The following is a 21,686-nucleotide window of genomic DNA, read 5'->3' as shown; positions in this document are numbered from 1 at the left end:
TAATATTACAATTGTTTAATACAAATTCAACATTTTAATATAAATCAATTAGTTATATAACTATCTTTTTTATTAATCAATATGAACATGAATATTCCAATTATTTCCATGCAATCCAATTTCTTACAAATCAATTAATTATATTTACCAATAATAATAAAGCAAATAATTTTTCCCATATATTCCTCCAAAGCTCAACTTAACCATTTCTGATTTCAACACAATATACAATTAATAGTATCTCAATTATTACAATTCCCAAGTTAAATAGAGCTTTCCCCTTATGTTACTCATTTTCACATCTTAAACTCTCCCAATAACCCAAATAGTTTTGCCCATATAATCCTCCAAATCACAACTTAATCATTTCTACTTTCATCACAATATATAATTAAAAATATTTCAATTGTTACAATTTCCCTAATTAAATTTAAAAATGTTTTAGCTGTTATCCAAGCTACAACTTAATCCTTTTTACTTTCACCACCATATACCATTAAAGGTATTTCAATTGTTACAGTTTATACTTATTCATATTTCTAAAAAAAAAAATAAAAAAAATAAAAACTTATCGTCTAAATTTTAAAAATACAAAGACAAATATTCCAGTTATTTCATTTTTACAATCATGATTTCCCATTTATTTCTTACTACAGTTCATATTTCAATTCTAAATATGTATAACATCTTTCTCTTTCATTTCTTTTTCTCTCTTCACATTTTTATTTTTGCCTTTTTCTTTCTCCTTTTTTTCTTTTGTGTTTTAAAATCTTGAACTCTCCTCTTTTGCCCTAAATTTCCCATTGTTTGCACCTATCTTTTTTGGTGAGAAAAAAGAAGAAAAGGAAATCTACCTCTGCTTAATTTTACCTCCTTGCAGCAAAGAGCCTGCTTTATTTTCAGTTTCGTTTTCAGCATAGCTTGATTAACACAAGGAAAAAAAAATCTGCTCCACCAATTTACCTCTTTGCAGCAAGAATTAGAGCCCTGCGCAAATCAGCTGAGAATCGGGAGGTCCATCTAATCAACTTGTGCTAATTAGCCTATGCTGAAGCTGAAAGGAGCTGTTTTTTCTTGCTGTTTGCTTCCAAGGAGGTAATTGCTGCGAGGCATAGGCCAAAGGGTGGGGGCCAGTGGGTGGGCGGGGCTACATTAGGTGTATAAGAGGCACCTAAATTTTCACCATGGTAATTCAGATTCTAGGCTGCTTTTTAGAAACTTACCTTGATATAGCAATTGAAAAACAACCACCACCACCCAAAGAAATACCTCAACATGGCTGGCAAAATTTGAAACAGACATTCTTTGACCCAAATGCACAGACAGATCTGAGGACTTGAATGGGAGAAGTTCCCAAGTACAGGTAGTCCTCGACTTACAGCAGTTTGTTTAGTGACTGTTCAAAGTTACAATAGCACTAATCGTGTTTCACACTTATGACTGTTGCAGCATCCCCATGGTCATGGGATCAAAATTTGGATGCTTTTAGCAACTGCCTCATAGTTATGACGGTTGTAGTATTGCAGGGTCATATGATCCCCTTTTGCGACTTTATGACAAAGTCAAAGTAGAAGCTAGATTCACTTAACAACTATGTTACTAACTTAACAACTGCAGTGATTCACTTAACAGCTATGGTAGGAAAAGTCGCAAAATGGGGCAAAACTTGGCAACATAAATTTTGAGTTCAATTGTAGTCATAAATCGAGGACTACCTGTAATTCAAACTTTATGAGAGGAAGTATTCCAAAGTGAAGATTGGTTTCAAGATAATGTCAGAAATGTTTAATTAACAGGCAGTTTTCACTTTTCTTGGTATTGAGATCATCTATGTGGCCAGTCTGAGCTACTATTGAGCCATAATTGTAATTGGGGAAAAAAAGGGGGGGCGGGAATTTGAAGTGGTTTATCTTGGTCTGATTTTTTTTTATAACTCAAAAATTAGCATTTTGACGGTGTTTGTAGACTTTCTAGCTCATTGTAAGTATTTTAGTAGTTTAAGATAGAGATAGTTTAAGATAAGATACTCTCATGGAGTATTGTATAGTATTCTCACTTGATATAGGTAGTCTGTGACTTACAATTGTTTAGTGACCATTCAAAGTTATATTAGCACTGAAAAAAGTGACTTACAACAGTACTCACGCTTATAAGCATTGCAGTAATCTCACAGTCTTATATTCTTACTGGTATATCTAAGAGGAGTAGTAATTTAAGAACTAAAGGCTACTAATCTGTTTCTCAAGAAAGCATGATAAGATGTTATCCCAGCCGAAGATTAGTAGAATAATACAATATGTTTTACTGCAACTGGGCTCAGCTTTCTACAATTCTCTATAGTTTATTGCTAGTTCCAAACAGTTATTTAGAGGGTTTGCTAACTCACCTGAACTTGCAAAAAATAATTCCTGCCAATCAAACATCACATGGTGCCTAACATTGCCAGTGGCCTCTTGTGGAGTTGTTAGGAGAACATAGAAGAGAAAATTTGAAGAATAAAGAAATACAAAACTTCCATGTTTCAAGGTGTATAATTTTTGCTCTTTGTTTTCGTTATACTAGGACACCCATTTTAATGGAGTTTTTAAATGTTGGTTGTTAAGATCTACTTCATATATTTGCTGCATTCCTTCATGGCTAAATCTCTGTGACAAAAATATAAAAAACATCACACTGTTTCATCTTTTTTTCCTTGCATTATCTGATAGGAAACAGCTGATATATAGCACCAAGAATAGAAGTTTCTGTTACTATAAGTAAAAAGTACTCACTCAGTTGAAGTAATAATTGGATTTGCTTTTTCTCTCCATCCTTTAACTACAGAAAATTCTTAACGGCCTACTTCTCTTTCCACAGTATACTCAAATGCTTTGCAGGAATCCGCCAATAGCATACTATACAATGGGTTGATAGAAGAGTTAGTGGATGTGCTGCAAATTACAGATAAACAATTAATGGTAAGTCTATTCAACTGAATTTTGGCAAAGAAAAATTGCTGCTCAATTGGGATTGGACTGGACTGAGCGATTATTGACTTTCTTAGATGTTTAGAAGTTTCCTGCATTATATAATTATCATCAGAAACCAAATACACAGATGATTTAAAGCAAATGAAAAGGGCAAGGCAAATAAAGACAATTAAGGATTCATTTTTAAAATCATCTGTACCGTGCGAACTAATCCAAAATCCAGTAGCAAGAATATTTATTGCTTAATAATCCTTCACAGCAATTGCAATTCAACTTAGTAGTTTTGGAAATTAACAGTTGACTGCCTTTTTTTTTTTAATAAGAAAATTGTATTCTGCTTTTCCAGTCTAACCAAATGATTCACTCTTTGGAGGCATTTTTAAATCATGTTTTGAAGTTTGATAAAATGGATACTGGACTATGATTATTCTTTCCTGCATGTTAAAAGAGTTTTAGCTATCTACGTACTGATCCATCTATCCCTCTCCCTCTCATGCGCCCCCCCCGCTCCCAGTAGGGAAGATTTGAAATTCATGTTATAAAATACGGTAATCACAATCTATGTACCTGTTTTATGTCTCATTATTTCCTTGATAGGATATTAAAGCTGCCTCACTGAGGACATTAACTTCCATTGTGCACTTGGAACGGACTCCAAAACTCAGCAGTATTATTGACTGCACTGGAACAGCTTCCTACCATGGATTTTTACCAGTACTAGTCCGGAACTGTATACAGGCCATGATTGGTTAGTAACTGCATTTTAGAACCAATTAACATATTTTGCTAAATTTTGGAACATGTAATGATATTCCCTCTCCCTTTCTTTAGATCCCTCTATGGAGCCGTATCCCCACCAGTTTGCCACAGCACTCTTCTCATTCTTATATCACTTGGCGAGCTATGATGCAGGAGGGGAAGCTCTTGTCTCGTGTGGCATGATGGAAGCCTTACTGAAGGTAAAATTTTCTGTGAAGTTGAGTTAGGAAAGTAAATGAAAATTCTACACCACATTCTTTCTGATATGCTGATATAAAAGAATGTGATGTGTGGGTATCAGTGTTCTGTGTGTGTATACGCATATCCTTTCTCACTTCTTACAAAACTTGTAAATCTTGAACAGCAATTAGAGGCATTTTTTTCCAGGTTATGTAATTTGGGCTGTTTAAAGTCTTGGGCCTCTGCAATAGAGCAGTTAGCTTATATCAGTTAGCCTCTCACATAAAAAGAGCCCAAGTCTTAAGATCATTTGCTGACTTTATCTGCAACAATTAAGTTTTGGCTATTTTTTTAAATAATTAAATATATAGTATTATCAACTAACCAAATAATATACCTTTAACTTTCTATTATCAAAGCTTGTATGATGAAATGCAATAATAAACATACAGTTAAAATGAAGATCATAATAATTTGTTTTATTTAAGAGACTTACCGTATTTTCCGGTGTATAAGACGACTTTTTAACACATGAAAATCTTCTCAAAAGTCGGGGGTCGTCTTATACGCTGGGTGTCGTTCTCCTGTAACCAGGCAGACCAACCCGAAAGGCTCTGACGAGCCAAGCTCTGACCATCCCAGCTGAGTTGCCTGCTAATCAGGCAACTCAGCTTGGATCGCCAGAGCCATGTAAAAGGAAAAAAGTTTTCCCCCTCCAGATTGCTTACCTTAGCTGCTAGTCGCAACGCTTGCCTTGCTTCGCTTGCCTGCAATCCATTCCATCAGCAAGCCACTCCCTGCCTGTAATCAAGCAGGCAGGGAGTTGTGGACTTCAACTCCCAGAATTCCTCAGCCAGCAAAGCAAAGCTGGCTGAGGAATTCTGGGAGTTGAAGTCTACAAGTCTTAAAGTTGCCAAGGTTGGAGACCTCTGTTCTATTGGGTAAGTTTAAAGCTTTGGGAGCTTTAAAAAAATAGTTAATTGGGGGTTTTTTTAGTTGTTCTTTTTTAGACCTAGCCATTTAAAGTTTAGGAAGCTTTAAATTTAGCTTTCATATAAAAATAAAAATAAAATAAAATAAAATAATATTTGTGCAGCTTTCTGAGATTTAGTGTGTTTCTGTAGTGTTTCACTCTAACTACACAAACACACAAAATCTCACAAAGCTGTATGTAGAATTTTGTGTCTGTAAAGTGTGAAAGTTGGGTTTTGGGGCTTTTTGTGGCTGTGTGAGGTTCCTGCTTGTTGCAGGGGCCATTTTGGGTCTAGCACAGCTGCTTTTACATTGTGGGTGAGCCAGTTGTGTTGTGTTGTGTGTGTGTAAAGTGTGAAAATTGTTTTTTTGGGCTTTTTGTGACTGTGTGAGGTTCCTGCTTGTTGCAGGGGCCATTTTGGGTCTAGCACAGCTGCTTTTATATTGTGGGTGAGCCAGTTGATGTTTTTTAATTTTTATTTGGTGTACGTTGGAAGAGGGGGAGTCTTATACGGCAAGTATAGCCCAAACCCTATATTTTAACAGGAAAAGTCGGGGGTCGTCTTATACACCCAGTCGTCTTATACGCCAGAAAATACGGTATACGGCTACTGTTTCATGTGCCATAATTCTGGGTGGCTCACACAAACAGTGATTAAAAACATAAAAAAAGACAATAAAATCAGCAATCCAAAAACAACTCCCAGTGCTCTAAATAACTGTCCCCAGTACATAAACAGTCAAAATCACTGGGCTCCAGCCTCACCCTGGCGCACAAGATGGATCTGTGCAACCCCTACTCAACCCCCCCCCCCGCCCCCACCATGGCTGCCACATACTCCTTAAGTAGGAGTTGCAAATCATTCCTGCAGTATTGACTGGTTCATGGTCTTCCTAGATAACTGAGCTCAGACAAGGCTCAGGAATTCCCTAACTAGAACCCTAACTAGATGAGCAAAGTTGAGTGATTTTGTCCAATAGTCCAATATTTCTCACAGTAGTTCTGCAAGTGTTCCCCTGGCCCCACTTTATCTGTAAGGGGTTTCGTCACTGAAACAGGGCTGCTGATTAGCTGTCTGTTGATATAGTAAGACTGGAGAAGTGAAGGTTTTTCACTGCTCAAAACGGCTCTTCTTTGTCTTGTCAGCTTCACTCTTTATCTTTTACCTTTGACATTATAGGCATCTTGTTGTTTTGACTTGTCTGGTGCATGATTATCTTGGGAACTTCTTTGGTGCATAATTATCTTGGGGAAGATGATATTTCTTCTAGAGCACTGAACATTTATTTATATCAAAAACTGATATTTAAATTAATCAGTTAGTTAGTTTTAGAGGTATGTCTTCAAAACCTTGTTTTCCCTAGGTGATCAAGTTCTTGGGGGATGAACAGGACCAGATCACTTTTGTGACCAGAGCAGTCCGTGTTGTGGATTTAATCACAAACCTAGACATGGCAGCCTTCCAGTCTCACAGTGGCCTCTCTATCTTCATCTACCGACTAGAGGTAGGATATTTTTTTATTGGAGGTTTGGCCTTTTAATAAGCGTATTTTTCATTTTTTTTTAGAGTGGTGAGATAATACTTATTTGTAATGCAGTTGATCTTGAAGTCTGTCATTACAATAAAAAAATTACATATGTTTCTGTTTCGGAGTATAGCAGTTTGTCAACTTTCACATTTTATTGTCTTTTTGTAACTTCTTTTCTAGCATGAAGCAGACCTATGTCGGAGGGAATGTCCTTTTGTAATAAAACCAAAGATCCAGAGACCTGCTGTTTCCACTGTTACACAGGAGGGTGAAGAGATGGAGACAGATGTAGAAGGCAAAAACCTCCTAATGATACTTATTTCTTTTATTAACATATCTAAACTGTGCTAAACAAAGAAAATTTAATGGGCAGCATCCATGAAACAGTTTTATTTATTTTAATTGTAACTCAGTATATTTCTCTTAGTGGTTTCAACTGAATACATTTTGAAATGAAACAAATCCATCTGAATTTTAAGGTAGAAGTTAAACTCCACACCTGTTTTCCATATGGAATTGTTATTTAAATGAGGCAAAAGTGAGAAATCATAACATCCTTGGTGAATAATTATACATTTAATTTATTTTAAAGGAGAATCAGTTTAGTTTTTATCCTGGCTGTCATTTTTGGGAACTGGTTACTGTATTGAAAGGTCATGTGCAGTCCTCAGTCTGAAAAGGTTTTATATAGGCATCTTAGATGATACCCCAACAGTTGGGGTAGAGCAAGGTATCCTGCCTCCTCAAAACTCCTTTTTTAAATTCAAATTGTCCTTTTAATGGGTGTTGACCAGAATTTGTGTGTGTGTGTGTGTGTGTGTGTGTATGTGTACATAGTTTCTTGATGTCAGATTGTATCATAAGATTTTTTTCAAACTGGTCAATTTTTTATATCTTCAGTTTCTGATGTAGCCATGGAAAGTAGCCCTGGGCCTTCCACCTCTGGAGAGAATCGGCAGGAAGTTGTGGTTGAAACACGAGCTTCAAATGCCACCACTCCAAGTAGCAGCAGTAGCAGCAGCAGCAACAGCAGCAGCAGCAACACAAACACCATAATTTCACCCCGAAGTGGTGTGTAATGATTCTTACAGAAAATTGCTTTGTTTTCAGATTATTTTGCTATTCACTAATTTCATTTGTGGTTGACCTCCCTATTTCAGGAGTCCAGTGCATCCCTCAACGAGCAGCACTTCTGAAGTCTATGTTGAACTTCCTAAAAAAGGCCATCCAAGACCCAGCTTTCTCAGATGGCATACGTCATGGTGAGATTCCCTAATAGTTAGGGCTGTCTTTCCTTTGAGTTTTTTGACAACATGCTCTTCTCTCACTGTTGCATATAAATACTATTAGCTTACCTTAATAAAATCTGGAACAGCAGGTGGAGGCTGTGGCCATGAAGACCTTATTCCATTCCAGTTTAAGTTTGGTGCACCAATTGCCCCATTATCTAGAACAGGCATGTTCATTCATACTTTTGCTCCCTCTTAATCTACTTCTTTAGAATTGGACATGTTCAGAATTCTGTGCTGTCAGACTGGGCAAGCAGAATCTATAGGGAACAGACCGTCTTAAACTTACCCATTCTTAGCCATATAGGGCTTTATAGGTGATGATCAATACCTTGAATTGCACTCAGAAACTTAACCGGTAGCCAATGCAATGCCCACAGCAATAGTGTTTCACAACATAATGAAATAAACTGCTATAGGCCACTCATTGGCAAAACTAAAGTGTCTGGATGGTCTTCAAGTGCAGCCCCGCATTTTCTATGGATGCTTCCCAACCCTTACCCAACTTGCCCAACCGTACCACCAGACAAAGGAAGCCTCCATTCTTATGACCATTGGAAGTTTCTAAAAACGTGGCTGTTCTGGAAGGTTTTTGAGATGACTGCTTTAGAGCTTGTGGTGCCAGGAATGTTTTTTAAAAAACCTATTTTATTGTGTATTATTGTGTTTTTTAAAATCATTATTGCATTGGCTGTGTCTGTAGCTTTTGTATACCACTTAGAATTGTCTTCATTTATATAAATTTATAAATAAAACAAAAATTTAGCCATTTCCTGTGGTGGGGGGGAATGTTTCCATCCATTGATTATAGTTTGGCACCACTTTGAGAACATGAATTCTTGAGTTTTATTCTGTAGTATCAATTTTGAAGCTTTTATCATGGAAAACTGTAGAAGTGATCAATTCTTGAATCTAAAGAACTTGCTGAATGATATTCCATATAATTGGAAAGAAAGCTTACTTTTTAATAAGCAAAATATATAATTGGTTCTCAGTTTTAATTGTGGACTAAAACATATATTTTGCACTAAGACGTTTTAGGTGATAAAATTGTACTTTTCTGGTGTAGAATTTTGAATGAAGTATATACAATTCTGAGTGTGTATGCTGTATATGATTTCTAAACTGTATGGCTGGCCTGTTATTTTCCTCCTCTTGCAGTGATGGATGGCTCTTTGCCTACCTCTCTGAAACATATTATCAGCAATGCAGAATATTATGGACCCTCACTCTTTTTACTCGGTAGGTATGATTATATTTAATAAAGAATTTGTGTCTTGCATGTTTCATCAGTCTACACTCCTCTTGATTTCTCTCCTTGGGCTGTGCTAAATTAAGACGATGCCTTACAGCCTTACAGCCTGGCTGCCAAGATTCCCTTTCTGCCTAGAAAATCTGAACTGTGAATGACTTGCATCATTCTGTGCTCTTTCTTGACAGCCACTGAGGTGGTAACAGTCTTTGTATTCCAAGAGCCTTCGCTGCTGTCCTCCCTACAGGACAATGGCCTAACAGACGTCATGCTGCATGCTCTCCTTATTAAAGATGTAAGTGTCTTTTGGATTATATCTGGTTTTCTGTAAAATCATTTCAGTTGCTTTCTTTTATATTTGAAATGTTGGGAAATTCTAAGAAATATTAGAATAACACTTATTTCTGGAACTTCAAAAGAGCTCACTGAATGTGGATAATAGGATTTTATATAATTGGATGGTGCTGTTGTACTAGTATTTAGAAGGTACTCTGGTTTTACATAATATGGATAAGCTCATATTTTCAAATACATCATTTTTTAAAACATATTTCCTTTGTTCCCAAACTGAAGAAGAAAGATGAGAGGGAAAAAACAATCTGGATAATTTCCCATTTTACCTCACTCAGTGTTGAGAAACATCCGGCCAGGCAGAAGAGAGACCTAAGCATAGTCCTTGCACAGCTGCAAGAGATTGCAGAATTGACCTCCATTAAGTTCTATAGAACCTTATCTGTTTGTTCCCAGGTTGAGGCTGGCAGTTTGGGGAAGATTCCTGTATAATAGGCGGAATATAATAAAGTACACTTTCTTATACTTTTTTTGAACCCTACATGTATGGGTTTGGTGTCTGGCATTCAGCCTCTTCGTTCTTACCTTTACCTCCCAATTTCCACCTTTGAATCTGTATTCATACTTAAGTAGGCAGCTAGGTAGCCAGATATAACTTTAGGGGGTCTCATAAACTGCTGCTTTTCAAATTCTTGCTGTTTCCTGTTTGCATATAAATGTGTTTCCTTCTCCACAACAGAAGTACTTCCCTTTCATTTTTCTTCTGTCATGCCACTTTTCAGGATACTTTGTAAAGATAGACTGCATTAGAAATGGAATTAGTCTTGTGTATTTATATTAATCATAACCTCAAATATAGAGCTCACTGAAAATGTACTTTGTGTAGCATGACTGTAAGATGATGACCCTTTTGGTCCTGTTTGTGTCTGTTTCTCCTGACAGGTCCCTGCCACTAGGGAAGTTCTGGGTTCTCTCCCCAATGTCTTCAGTGCTCTGTGCCTGAATGCCCGGGGACTTCAATCCTTTGTTCAGTGTCAACCTTTTGAGCGTCTCTTCAAGGTCTTGCTCTCTCCAGACTATCTCCCTGCAATGAGGAGGCGGCGTAGTTCAGATCCACTTGGTAAGTTAAATAGAAGAGTGATTATACTAGGAATTTTGCTTGTTTTTCACTGCCTAGAGAGCTTTATGTTGGATGCCTAGAGAGCTTGATGTGATCTCCAGGTTAATTCTAGATAAAAGAAAGAGGAAGTTTGAGGGTATATCCCACTTCTGCCCTATAGTGTGCTGGAGATGCGTTAAACTACGACCATAATGCTGTAGCTTGAAATAGTATAAATTGGGAATTATAATTCATTACAGTCACAATTTGTCTTACCCTGGCAGTTGGCTGGAATGATTAAATTGAGCAGTGGTTCACCTAATGGAGGGCTAGAGGGCCTTAATGGGTAGGGTCTCACTGGTGAAATCTAGTGGGTTATTTCCCCCCCTGCGCTTGGAGTTTTCTTTTAATGTAGAATTTTATACGGAAGTATACTTTTCACATGTTTTCTGGACCAGAATGGCAGAAAACTATTGTAATTGAAGTTGAAGGAAGATTTGGAAATTGGAAAAAAAGGTCTGGGGCCTTGGGGACTTGAGCCTGCCATTTCAAGTGGCTGTATTCATTCAACTCACTAAACCAAAATCAAAGAAATAATATTATTGCCTAGTACAATATATGAGCCCAGCCATGAATCTAGCTGTTAAGCTTTTTAGCTTATATACAGACTGTTTTGTGTTGAAGCACCAGCCATCTTTAGGGAGTTTCATAGAAGGCTGAAGATGCTATTTCTAATGCGCAAAGATAACTGGAATTATATTTATTTTTATAATTTGTAAGGCTGCCCAACTGTACAATGATTCTGGACTCATATCGTAAGATTTATGATGCAGCGAAAAACAAAAATTACCATTCTAATACTAAAAAGAAAGCAACCAACAAGACCCAACATTAAAAATATTAAGGGAATTAAAAAAAAATTACAACTCAGTCTACTTATTCAAACCTAGGAATTTTTAAATGTTTAGCTGTTCACCTAGAAAAAAGCAAGGAATAGGTTTTCCATTTTTATTTTTCAAAGACGGCAATTTTAATACTTCAGGCAGACCGCCTTCTGCCATCGACAGCCTCCCACCGGCCAATACGCTCCCACAGAGAGAGGCTCCTCAGGGTGCCGTCGGCCAAACAATGTCGACTGGCGACGCCCAGGGGGAGAGCCTTCTCTGTGGGGGCACCAGCCCTCTGAAATGAGCTGCCCCTAGATGTGCGTATGATCCCCGACCTGCGCACCTTTCGCTGCACCCTGAAGACCCTCTTGTTTCAACAAGCTGGGCTGGCCTAATATGAATATGAATTTTAATGGTTGTATGTTCGTTTTTAATTTGTGGGCCAAATTTTTGTATATTTGATTTTAATGGTTTTTAAATTTTGTAAATTTTATGTGTTTTAATATGGCTGTACACCGCCCTGAGTCCTCCGGGAGAACGGCGGTATAGAAGTCGATTAAAAGTAAAGTAAAGTAAGGAAAGACAGACATTTTTGAATTTCCACACATGTTGCTTTCCTGGGTCCTCACTTCTGTAGCATGCAGGTTGCTACAATTGATATTTGTGAATAGTTTTCGAGGATAGTTCCAAAAAGAGCATGTTGCAGTAATCCATTTTAGAATATTGTGGTCATATTGGACTGTTGGTAAGCCTCCTGCTTTAGAGCTATTGAGTTATACATTTTGGCTATTCAAACTATTGCCTTTTGATTGGGCTGATTCATGCCAAGTGTAATAATGCCCTCATGTAGTGACTTCAGTTCTTTAAAAATGCTTATATATCTTGCATCCCCCATTCCGACTCCCATGTTTATTCTAGGAGATACTGCTTCCAATCTTGGAAGTGCTGTTGATGAGCTTATGAGACATCAGCCCACACTCAAGACAGATGCTACCACAGCCATAATTAAGGTAAGAAGCCAGGAAAATGTCCCTTGCAATACAGCACTATGTCAATCCAATGAGCTTCTCGGGGTACGCATTTATCTGTTACTTGATTATTTTTAAAAAAATCTAACTTGAAATACAATACTATTATTCTAGTAGAAAGAGTGCCAACATGTTTATATACACATTTTTGCAGTTGCTGGAAGAGATTTGTAATCTGGGCCGAGATCCCAAGTATATTTGCCAAAAGCCCTCAATTCAGAAGGCTGATGGAACAACTACTGCTCCTCCGCCTCGTTCTACTCATGCTGCTGAGGAGGCTTCCAGTGAGGATGAAGAAGAGGAAGAAGTACAAGCCATGCAGAGCTTCAATGCCACACAGCAGAGTGAGGCAGAATCTAGTCAACAGTGAGTAAATGAGGCTAAAAGGAACTGTATGTGATGGCTTGTTTTGCCAAAATGGCCAAATATAGCCTACTCTGCTCTTTCAGGCTACCAACTTGGATGGAAGTTAGGTTTCTCCAACAAGAAATTGGGCAGTAATTTTTGTGTATGACAATTCTGATGAGGTTCCAGAAAATGTCTGAGCAATTTAGCCCAGCAATTTAAGGGGCTTCAGAATTTTTTTCCCCTCCAAGAAAATCCTCATACCAAATGGCAAATGCTTTTGAAATGAGGAATGTCAAAATTATTGGGATATTACAAGGTAGGACGGGAATAAGCTGTTTATACTAAGTCTCATGTTTTTCTCAGGTTATCTATTATTATAGTTGCTGTTTATGGCCAAAAAAGTTGGTGCATAAATTTGGCTGTCCAGTCCAGTATGCAAAACGATGCGCAAGATCATTCCTGTGTTAGCAGTATGTGCATTTTACTGTGGGTAATCTCTGAATAGGGCATAGAACATTATTTATTTATTTATTTATTTATTTATTTATTTATTTATTTATTTATTTATTTATTTATTTATTTATTAGATTTTTATACCGCCCCCTCTCCCAAAGGACTCGGGGCGGTGAACAGCCAGGATTAAAAAACATACAATATAAACATTAAAATACGTTTAAAACAGAATTAAATCCAAAATGGCTCCCCAATTTAAAACACCATACCCATGACCCTATAAATAAGACGAATTTAAAATTTAAAATTTCCACATTTAAAAAGGGAGAAGATTTAGGCCAGGCCAGCTTGATAAAATAGAAAGGTCTTAAGCGCGCGGCGGAAGGTGCGCAGATCCGGGATCCTACGTATCTCCGGGGGGAGCTCGTTCCAAATCGTAGGTGCCCCCACAGAGAAGGCTCTCCCTCTAGGGGCCGACAGCCGACATTGTTTGGCCGACGGCACCCGGAGGAGCCCCTCTCTATGGGAGCGTACTGGCCGGTGGGAGGCTATTGGTGGTAGCAGGCGGTCCCGTAAATAACCAGGTCCTAAGCCATGGAGCGCTTTAAAGGTGATAACCAGAACCTTGAAGCGCACTCGGAAGACCACCGGGAGCCAGTGCAGCTCGCGCAGGAGAGGTGTTACATGGGAGCTCCATGTCGCTCCCATCACCACCCGCGCGGCCGCACTCTGCGCCAGTTGGAGCCTCCGAGTGCACCTCAAGGGGAGCCCCATGTAGAGAGCGTTGCAGTAGTCCAGACGAGAGGTAACGAGGGCATGAGTGACTGTGTGTAGAGAGTCCCGAGCTAGATAGGGGCGCAACTGGCGGATCAGGCGAACCTGATGAAAAATCCTCCCGGTCACGGCCGTCACATGCTCTTCTAAAGACAGCCGTGAATCCAGGAGGACACCCAGGTTGCGAGCCCTATCCGTGGGGGCCAATGATTCGCCCCCAATAGTCAGCGATGGCACTAGCTGACTATATCGGGACGTCAGAAACCACAGCCACTCGGTCTTGGATGGGTTGAGCCTGAGCCTGTTCCTCCCCATCCAGATCCGTACGGCCTCCAGGCACTGGGACATCACTTCAAGGGCATCATTGGGGTGGTCCGGGGTGGAGATGTACAGCTGGGTGTCGTCAGCGTACTGGTGGTACTTCACCCCGAAACCACGGATGATCTCGCCCAGCGGCTTTACATAAATGTTGAACAAAAGGGGCGAGAGGACCGATCCCTGTGGCACCCCACATATGAGGGGCCTCGGGGTCGACCTCTGCCCCCCTGTCAACACAGACTGCGACCAGTCGGAGAGAAAGGAGGAGAACCACCGTAATACGGTGCCTCCCACCCCCAACTCTTCCAACCGGTGCAGCATGATACCATGGTCGATGGTATCAAAAGCCGCTGAGAGATCTAACAGGACCAGGACAGAGGAGCAACCCCTGTCCCGAGCCCTCCAGAGATCATCAACCAACGCGACCAATGCCGTTTCCGTGCTGTAACCAGGCCTGAAACCCGACTGGAACGGATCCAGATACGACGCTTCATCCAGGTACTGGGGAAGCTGTCCCGCAACCACACTCTCAACAACCTTCGCCACAAAACGAAGGTTGGAGACTGGACGATAATTAGCCAATATTGCCAGGTCCAGGGAAGGCTTCTTGAGGAGGGGCCTCACCACCACCTCCTTAAGGGCGGCGGGGAAGACACCCTCACCCAATGAAGCATTTATAATCCCCTGGAGCCAGCCTCGCGTCACCTCCCGGGAAGCCAGCACTAACCAGGAGGGACACGGGTCCAACAAACATGTGGTCGCGTTCAATCTACCCAGAATCCTGTCCACGTCATCTGGGGTCACAGGATCAAACTCATCCCAGATAACAGTCTCAAGACCCGCCTCTGTCACTCTCGCTGGATCTACCCAGTCAGAGTCCAGACCTTCCCGAATCTGAGTGATTTTGTCATACAGATACTGAGCAAAATCCTCGGCTCTTCCCTCCAAGAAGTAATATTAGAAGTAATACCTATAATTTAATTTAATGCTGCATTCCAAATGAATTAAGGAGCTCCTGAGAGTCACAGTTAAACAAGTGATGAAATATGAGTGTTTGTCTGCTTTTATTGTGTCCACAGATTCCCAACCAGCAGCTTTATTTTAGTCACTCCTGGGTAGGGAAGCACCTATAAGACTGCAATGAAGATTATTGTAGGCATCTGTTAGATGAACTTGCTCAGATCCTGTGAACTTGACTGAGGAATGGTGTAACTCTGTTACCTGTTATCCGAGCTTGTTAGTTCTGAGGAAGCGGAACAGGGTTTTTAGGGCTATAAGTGTAATATCTGTGTTCTAGATCCATGTTTTTTCTGGTTGGTAAAGGATCCTGGAAGGAGAAATGAGATTGGATCCTTGTGGTGAGTGCATCCCTAAGAGAGAGGATGGTTCCACCAATTCTGAAAGAGGTATTGGTTTAGTTTCTTTATCAAGAAATCATTGTTAGATCCAATGGAGCTGGATAGTTTTTGCCCCATCTCTAACCTTTTTAGACAGGGTTATTGAGAAGGTGGTTGCATTGTTTTTTGAAAGGTCACTGTACGAAAAGGATTATCTGAAGCTCTTTCAGTCTGGTCTCAAACTGGAGTATAGTGCTGAGGCTGCACTGTGGTTGTACATTTTGATGACCAGTGATGGTCTTTGGATTGGGGAGCTGTACTGGTTTTCAGATCATGGCACAGGACTAGGCTATTTGTAGGACCACTTATCTGATTATTTCTGTCTATATCACTCAGTCATACAGAGTAAACATGCTCCTAGTTCCATCTCTGAGACAGTGTCATTTAATAAGATCTCGACAATATGCCTTCTCTGTTGCTATGGTTGCCTTTTGAAATGAGGACACACACACACACAGTTTGAGTGAGAGCTTGTTATTCAATATAAGATGGGCAGCTTATAAATGTTTTAAATGTTCAGATATGTCTATGATTGTTTATTGGTTTTATTTTGGTTCTATGAACCACGATGGCACAGTGGTTAGAGTGCAGTACTGCAAGCTACTTCTGCCTGCTGGCTGCCTGCAATTTGGTAGTTCAAATCTCACCAGGCTCAAGGTTGACTCAGCCTTCCATCCTTCCGAGGTGGGTAAAATGAGGACCCAGATTATTGAGGGCCATATGCTGACTCTGTAAACCGCTTAGAGAGGGCTGTAAAGCATTGTAAATGCTATTGCTATTGCTATTTTCCTTTTTGGTTTAATTCTGGTTGTTTTTTAAAATTTTATTTGTGTATGCTACCCATACTCATATAAATTACGTGTAGGGTAGCCTTTATGCATTTTTTATTTCTTAAAACAAACACACAAATTAAAACAGCTGCAGTAGATCTCCAAATTTTGTGGCTGCAATATTTCATCCCATTTCCAGAAGAGGGTATATTTTTATTTGGAAAAAAGTCATTATTGGTGAATTTGCTATCAATATCTCTTGCTTTCTCAGTACTATCTATATTAAAAGAGCAAAGATATGCATTTCATCATTTAGAGACAAAGTAGAATCTGAGTTTCTTTTAGAAATCTGGTAGGTGCTTTTGGGCTTCCATGTCTGAACTGATTTTGGAAAGCACAGCTTCTGTATAGAGTTGATACATATTTTCTAACTTATTTTTCTATTTTACTTTAAATTGGGCTACATAGATGCACATAGATGCCTTTGCCTGCTCAGGTTTTATAACCCTCAAATGTTTTTGAAATGATAAAAAAGGACAAAAAGCAAATATACTGACAGTGAATTCATCCTTTATTTCTTTTTCTTCTTTGAGGAGGAAATGTAAAAATCACTTGGGCAAAACAAAGCCTAATGGTGGGATGATAATTTAATTAGATTTCAAAACTGACTAGGTTTTTACTCATCTGTATCACAATCTTTCATATGCATATTAGGAAATAAATTTCTCTTTTTCCAGTGGATCCCTGTTTGCAAATAAATGTGAATTATCCCCTCCTTCTCCGTGTATCTGTAGTATATTACAGGTTTTCATGAGAAGATGCATTTCCTCCCCTCTCCAGGAAGAATCTGTGACAATTTTTATTTTAAAATTTTATCTAAAAAAATATACAATGTTTGTAATAAAGGATCACTTGCTGTTATGAGTTGTGAGCAAGGCTAGCACATTGATCAAGTGTTACTGTTAATTGGTTGTATATGGTTCAAGTGCAGTCAGATAGTATTTATGGATTATGTGCCATCAAGTCAGTATTGATTCCACTGGACAACAATTTTTTTCCAAAAATTGTACTTCTTGAAAAATTTCTGGTGATTATAATAGATGTTTTCAAATTCAAGACAAATATAATTTCAGATTCATTGTATCACTTAGAAATCTTGAGAAATATCAAATTAACTTTCAATGACTATGATGTATTTAATGACATAATGTTTCTGACACTGCATGAGTTCAACAGGCCTAAAAGTGTTTTGCTGCTGATTTTCATTTGTACTCAGTGTTTGATATATCTCACTGCAATGTCCAACAATAGTTAACCAGCATTGATGGTTACCTGATACCATTTTTCCATTGTGGCAATGTCCTAGTGAAACGTTTCACCATATTCATCATTTACTGCACCTAGATTTTTGTGAAAGAAGTCCAAGGGTGATTGCAGAAAATGAATCTTCAGTGGCATTTGGAATTCATGATCTTGTTTGCTGTAAAAAAATTGTGAACCAGCTGAATGTAGTTTGGTTTTCTGTAGTTCCCAAGAAAATTCTGAACAACATCCTTGAATGCTTTCCAGGCTGTTTTCTCTGGCCCCACTAACAGGTCCTTCAACGCTTGTTGTTGATGATATATCTGATCTGTAGACCAACAAAAATTCCTTCCTTAATCTTGGCATCAGTTGTTCTTGAAAGTATCTGTCTCAAATAACAAAAAGCTTTCACCTTCCTTATTCATCGCTTTCACAAAATTCTTCATCAGTCTGAGTTTTATGTGAAATAGAGGCAAACATATCTTTGTCGGGCCAACAAGTGGTTCAAGTGCTACATTTTTCTGTCCTCGAAATAAATTCTTTCAGAGTGGTCATTTCTTTTTAATGTAATGCTATTGTCTTGCACAGCTGTCCCTCTGTCCGACTGTCTGTCTGTGGCCAGCCAGCTAGCACCACATTTAGTAATCACCCATTGGTTTACCGAGGAGCTGAGGGAGATGAAGCGCCGGAAAAGACGCCTGGAGAGCAGTTGGAGGGCCAGTCTCGCTGAATCTGACCGAACACTGGTAAGGTCACATATTAAGACCTACCTAGTGGCGATAAAAGCGGCAAAGTTTAATTACTTTTCCTCTCTTATTGTGTCATCAGAGAATCGTCCAGCCGCCCTGTTTAGGGTGACCCGCTCCCTGCTACATCCGGGAGCGCGGGAGGACCCCCTGGAAGGCAGGGCTGAGGATTTCGGACAATATCTGTATGACAAAATCGCTCAGATCCGGGGGGAGTTGGACTCTGACTGGGTAGATCCGGGCAGGGTGACGAGTAATAGTCTTGAGAATGTTATCTGGGAAGAATTTGACTCTGTGACCCCTGATGACGTGGACAGGATTCTGGGGAGACTTAGTGCGGCCACATGTTTACTGGACCCATGTCCCTCCTGGTTAGTACTGGCTTCCCGGGAGGTTACACGAGGCTGGCTCCAGGGAATTATCAACGCTTCGTTGAGTGAGGGTTACTTCCCCACGGCCTTGAAAGAGGCAGTGGTGAGGCCTCTCCTCAAGAAGCCTTCCCTGGATCCGGCAGTATTAGCCAACTATCGTCCTGATTCCAACCTTCACTTTGTGGCGAAGGTTGTTGAGAGTGTGGCCGCACGACAGTTTCCGCAGTACCTGGAGGAAATGTCCTATCTAGATCCGTTCCAGTCGGGTTTCAGGCCCGGGCACAGCACGGAAATGGCATTGGTCGCGTTGGTAGATGATCTCTGGAGGGCTCAGGACAGAGGTTGCTCCTCTATTCTGGCCCTGTTAGACCTCTCAGCGGCTTTTGATACCATCGACCATGGTATCATGCTGCACCGGTTGGAAGAGTTGGGGAGCGGGGGCACCGTGCTATGGTGGTTCTCCTCCTTTCTCTCCGACCGGTCGCAGTTCATGTTGGCAGGGGGGCAGAGGTCGACCTCGAGGCCTCTCATATGTGGAGTGCCTCAGGGGTCAGTTCTCTCGCCCCTTCTGTTCAACATTTATGTGAAGCCGCTGGGTGAGATCATCCGTGGCTTTGGGGTGAAGTACCACCAGTACGCTGATGACACCCAGCTGTACATCTCCACCCCTGGCCACCCCAATGATGCCCTTGAAGTAATGTCCCAGTGCCTGGAGGCTATGTGGATATGGATGGGGAGAAACCGGCTCAAACTCAACCCTTCCAAGACTGAGTGGCTGTGGTTCCCGGCATCCCGATATAGTCAGATGATTCCATCTCTGACTATTGGGGGCGAGTCTTTGGCCCCCTCAGAGAGGGCTCGCAATCTGGGAGTCCTTCTGGATACGCAGCTGTCCTTGGAGGAACATCTGATGGCTGTGGCCAGGGGGACTTTTTGTCAGGTTCGCTTGATACGCCAGTTGCGGCCCTTTCTTGATTGGGATTCCCTGTGCACAGTCACTCATGCCCCTCGTCACCTCTCGCCTGGACTATTGCAACACTCTCTACATCGGGCTCCCCTTGAGGGGCACCCGGAGGCTCCAACTGGTCCAGAATGCGGCCGTGCGGGTAGTTATGGGAGCTGCATGGCACTCCCATACAACACCTCTCCTGCATGAGCTGCACTGGCTCCCAGTGGTCTTCCGGGTGCGCTTCAAGGTGTTGGTTATCACCTTTAAAGCGCTCCATGGCATAGGACCTAGATATCTTCGAGACCGCCTGCTGCTACCGACGACCTCCCATCGACCCGTGCGCTCCCACAGAGAGGGCCTCCTCGGGATGCCATCAGCCAAACAATGTAGGCTGGTGACCCCCAGGGGGAGGGTCTTCTCTGTGGGGGCACCTACCCTCTGGAACCAGCTGGCCCCAGAGATAAGGAGAATCTAAGACCTTGGTGCCTTCCGCCGTGCCCTTAAAACTTTCTTTTTTCAGCAAGCCGAGCTGGCTTAATACTTTTAAATGTTTTTAATTGGTTTGTCATTGTTTTTTAATTACGGGGCCAAATTTATATATATCTTTTTAATAGTATTTTAATTTTTGTAGTTTATGTTTTTATTTGGCTGTACACCGCCCTGAGTCCTCAGGGAGAAGGGCGGTATATAAATTTGATATAAAATTAAATAAATAAAATAAAATCTCCCTCACAGAGGGACTCTAGGCAGTGTACAAGTAAAATATTAACATAAAAATCAAACTTAAAATTTAAAACAGAGGCAAGAGTAATTAAAGGTGACATTAAAAGTTAATTAAAAGATGGGAGGGGGCTTTCAGGATGCTAATCAGACCCAAGGCTGCATGTTCATGTGTGAATGTGAATGGTAGTTAAGTATATACCATGACAAGTTTTAATTCAGGCTGGTCTTGGAGAAATAAGTTCACTGAATTATTAATGTTCACAGAATACCTCCTTTCAAATTCTCTTTTAAGCAAAACTAATTACATTAATTTCCAAATAATTTTTGTTTTATGAGTATAATAAATATCAAGTCTTTTTTACTCTTTAAAGTATTAGCTCTAATCAGAAAAATCAATTTTGGAATGATTAAAGTAGCCTTTTCCCCTAGGCCCGTGATGGTGAACCTATGGCACGCGTGCCACAGGTGGCATGCGGAGCCATATTAGTGGGCACCCCAGCTCAGCTCTGGGGCGCATGCGCGCGCCGGCCAGCTGATTTTCGGGCCTTCTGGGCCCACCAGAAGTAGGGAAACAGGCTGTTTCCTGCCTTTGGAGGGCCTGGGGGTGGGGGGTGGGGAAGGCCCGTTTTTCTTTCTTACCTGGCTCCAGATCCTCTCTATTTGTCTGGGAAGGGTGAAAACAGCCTTTCCCACCCCCTTGGAGGCCCTACGGAGGCTGAAAGGGCCCATTTCCCGACTCCCGGTGGGACAGGAAGTGACTTTTTTCCTGTCCCCAGCCTCCAGAGACTTTTAGAGAGGCTTCTACAGATTCCTAGAGAGGTTCTGGAGGCTGGGGACAGCAAAAAATGTCACTTCCTGTCCCACCGGGAGTTGGGAAATGAGCCCTTTCAGCCTCCGTAGGGCCTCCAAGGGAGTGGGAAAGGCTGTTTTCGCCCTTCCCTGATACACAGAGAGGATCTGGAACCAGGTAAGAAAGAAAAACGGGCCTACCAGGCCATCATGTGCCAGGAGCGGGGGGGAGGGGGTTGCGCACACATGCACGTGGGCACGTGCGCGCGCGACCCTGCCCTGCCCCCCCTCTCCTGGCACGCGATGGCAAAAAGGTTAGCCATCACTGCCCTAGGCTCATTTGACTGCTCCAGAAGCTATTCCTAGTTGTTTCCATATGCTATTTTGACAGTTTAGAAGAAATGCTCATAGGCATTCCTGTACATTAATATGGACCTCTTTTGAAAGATTTCAGCAGCTCTTTGAATCAGAGGCTGAAGCTTCATAATAC

The 21,686-nt window shown here is 40.8% G+C and overlaps 1 protein-coding gene across 35 annotated transcripts in view; it reads left to right on the top strand.

Annotated features, from left to right (window-relative positions):
• The window catches only part of HUWE1 (HECT, UBA and WWE domain containing E3 ubiquitin protein ligase 1), a 104,428-nt gene that overhangs the window by 29,372 nt on the left and 53,370 nt on the right, over window positions 1-21,686 (top strand). For all 35 annotated transcript variants that reach the window (XM_087888668.1, XM_087888660.1, XM_087888646.1 and 32 more), the window contains 12 exons: window positions 2,857-2,957; window positions 3,567-3,717; window positions 3,801-3,928; window positions 6,246-6,386; window positions 6,591-6,705; window positions 7,311-7,481; window positions 7,571-7,672; window positions 8,861-8,941; window positions 9,140-9,246; window positions 10,185-10,362; window positions 12,147-12,238; window positions 12,411-12,622. In XM_087888668.1, coding sequence (XP_087744794.1) covers window positions 2,857-2,957; window positions 3,567-3,717; window positions 3,801-3,928; window positions 6,246-6,386; window positions 6,591-6,705; window positions 7,311-7,481; window positions 7,571-7,672; window positions 8,861-8,941; window positions 9,140-9,246; window positions 10,185-10,362; window positions 12,147-12,238; window positions 12,411-12,622 — 1,579 coding nt within the window. The remainder of the gene's footprint in view (window positions 1-2,856; window positions 2,958-3,566; window positions 3,718-3,800; window positions 3,929-6,245; window positions 6,387-6,590; window positions 6,706-7,310; window positions 7,482-7,570; window positions 7,673-8,860; window positions 8,942-9,139; window positions 9,247-10,184; window positions 10,363-12,146; window positions 12,239-12,410; window positions 12,623-21,686) is intronic.

Source organism: Pantherophis guttatus, chromosome 2, assembly GCF_059756535.1.
Source record: "Pantherophis guttatus breed Tessera chromosome 2, ASM5975653v1, whole genome shotgun sequence".
NCBI lineage: Eukaryota > Metazoa > Chordata > Lepidosauria > Squamata > Colubridae > Pantherophis > Pantherophis guttatus.
The sequence above is the reverse complement of the archived record's forward strand: the minus strand, read 5'-3'. Positions and strand labels throughout refer to the sequence as shown.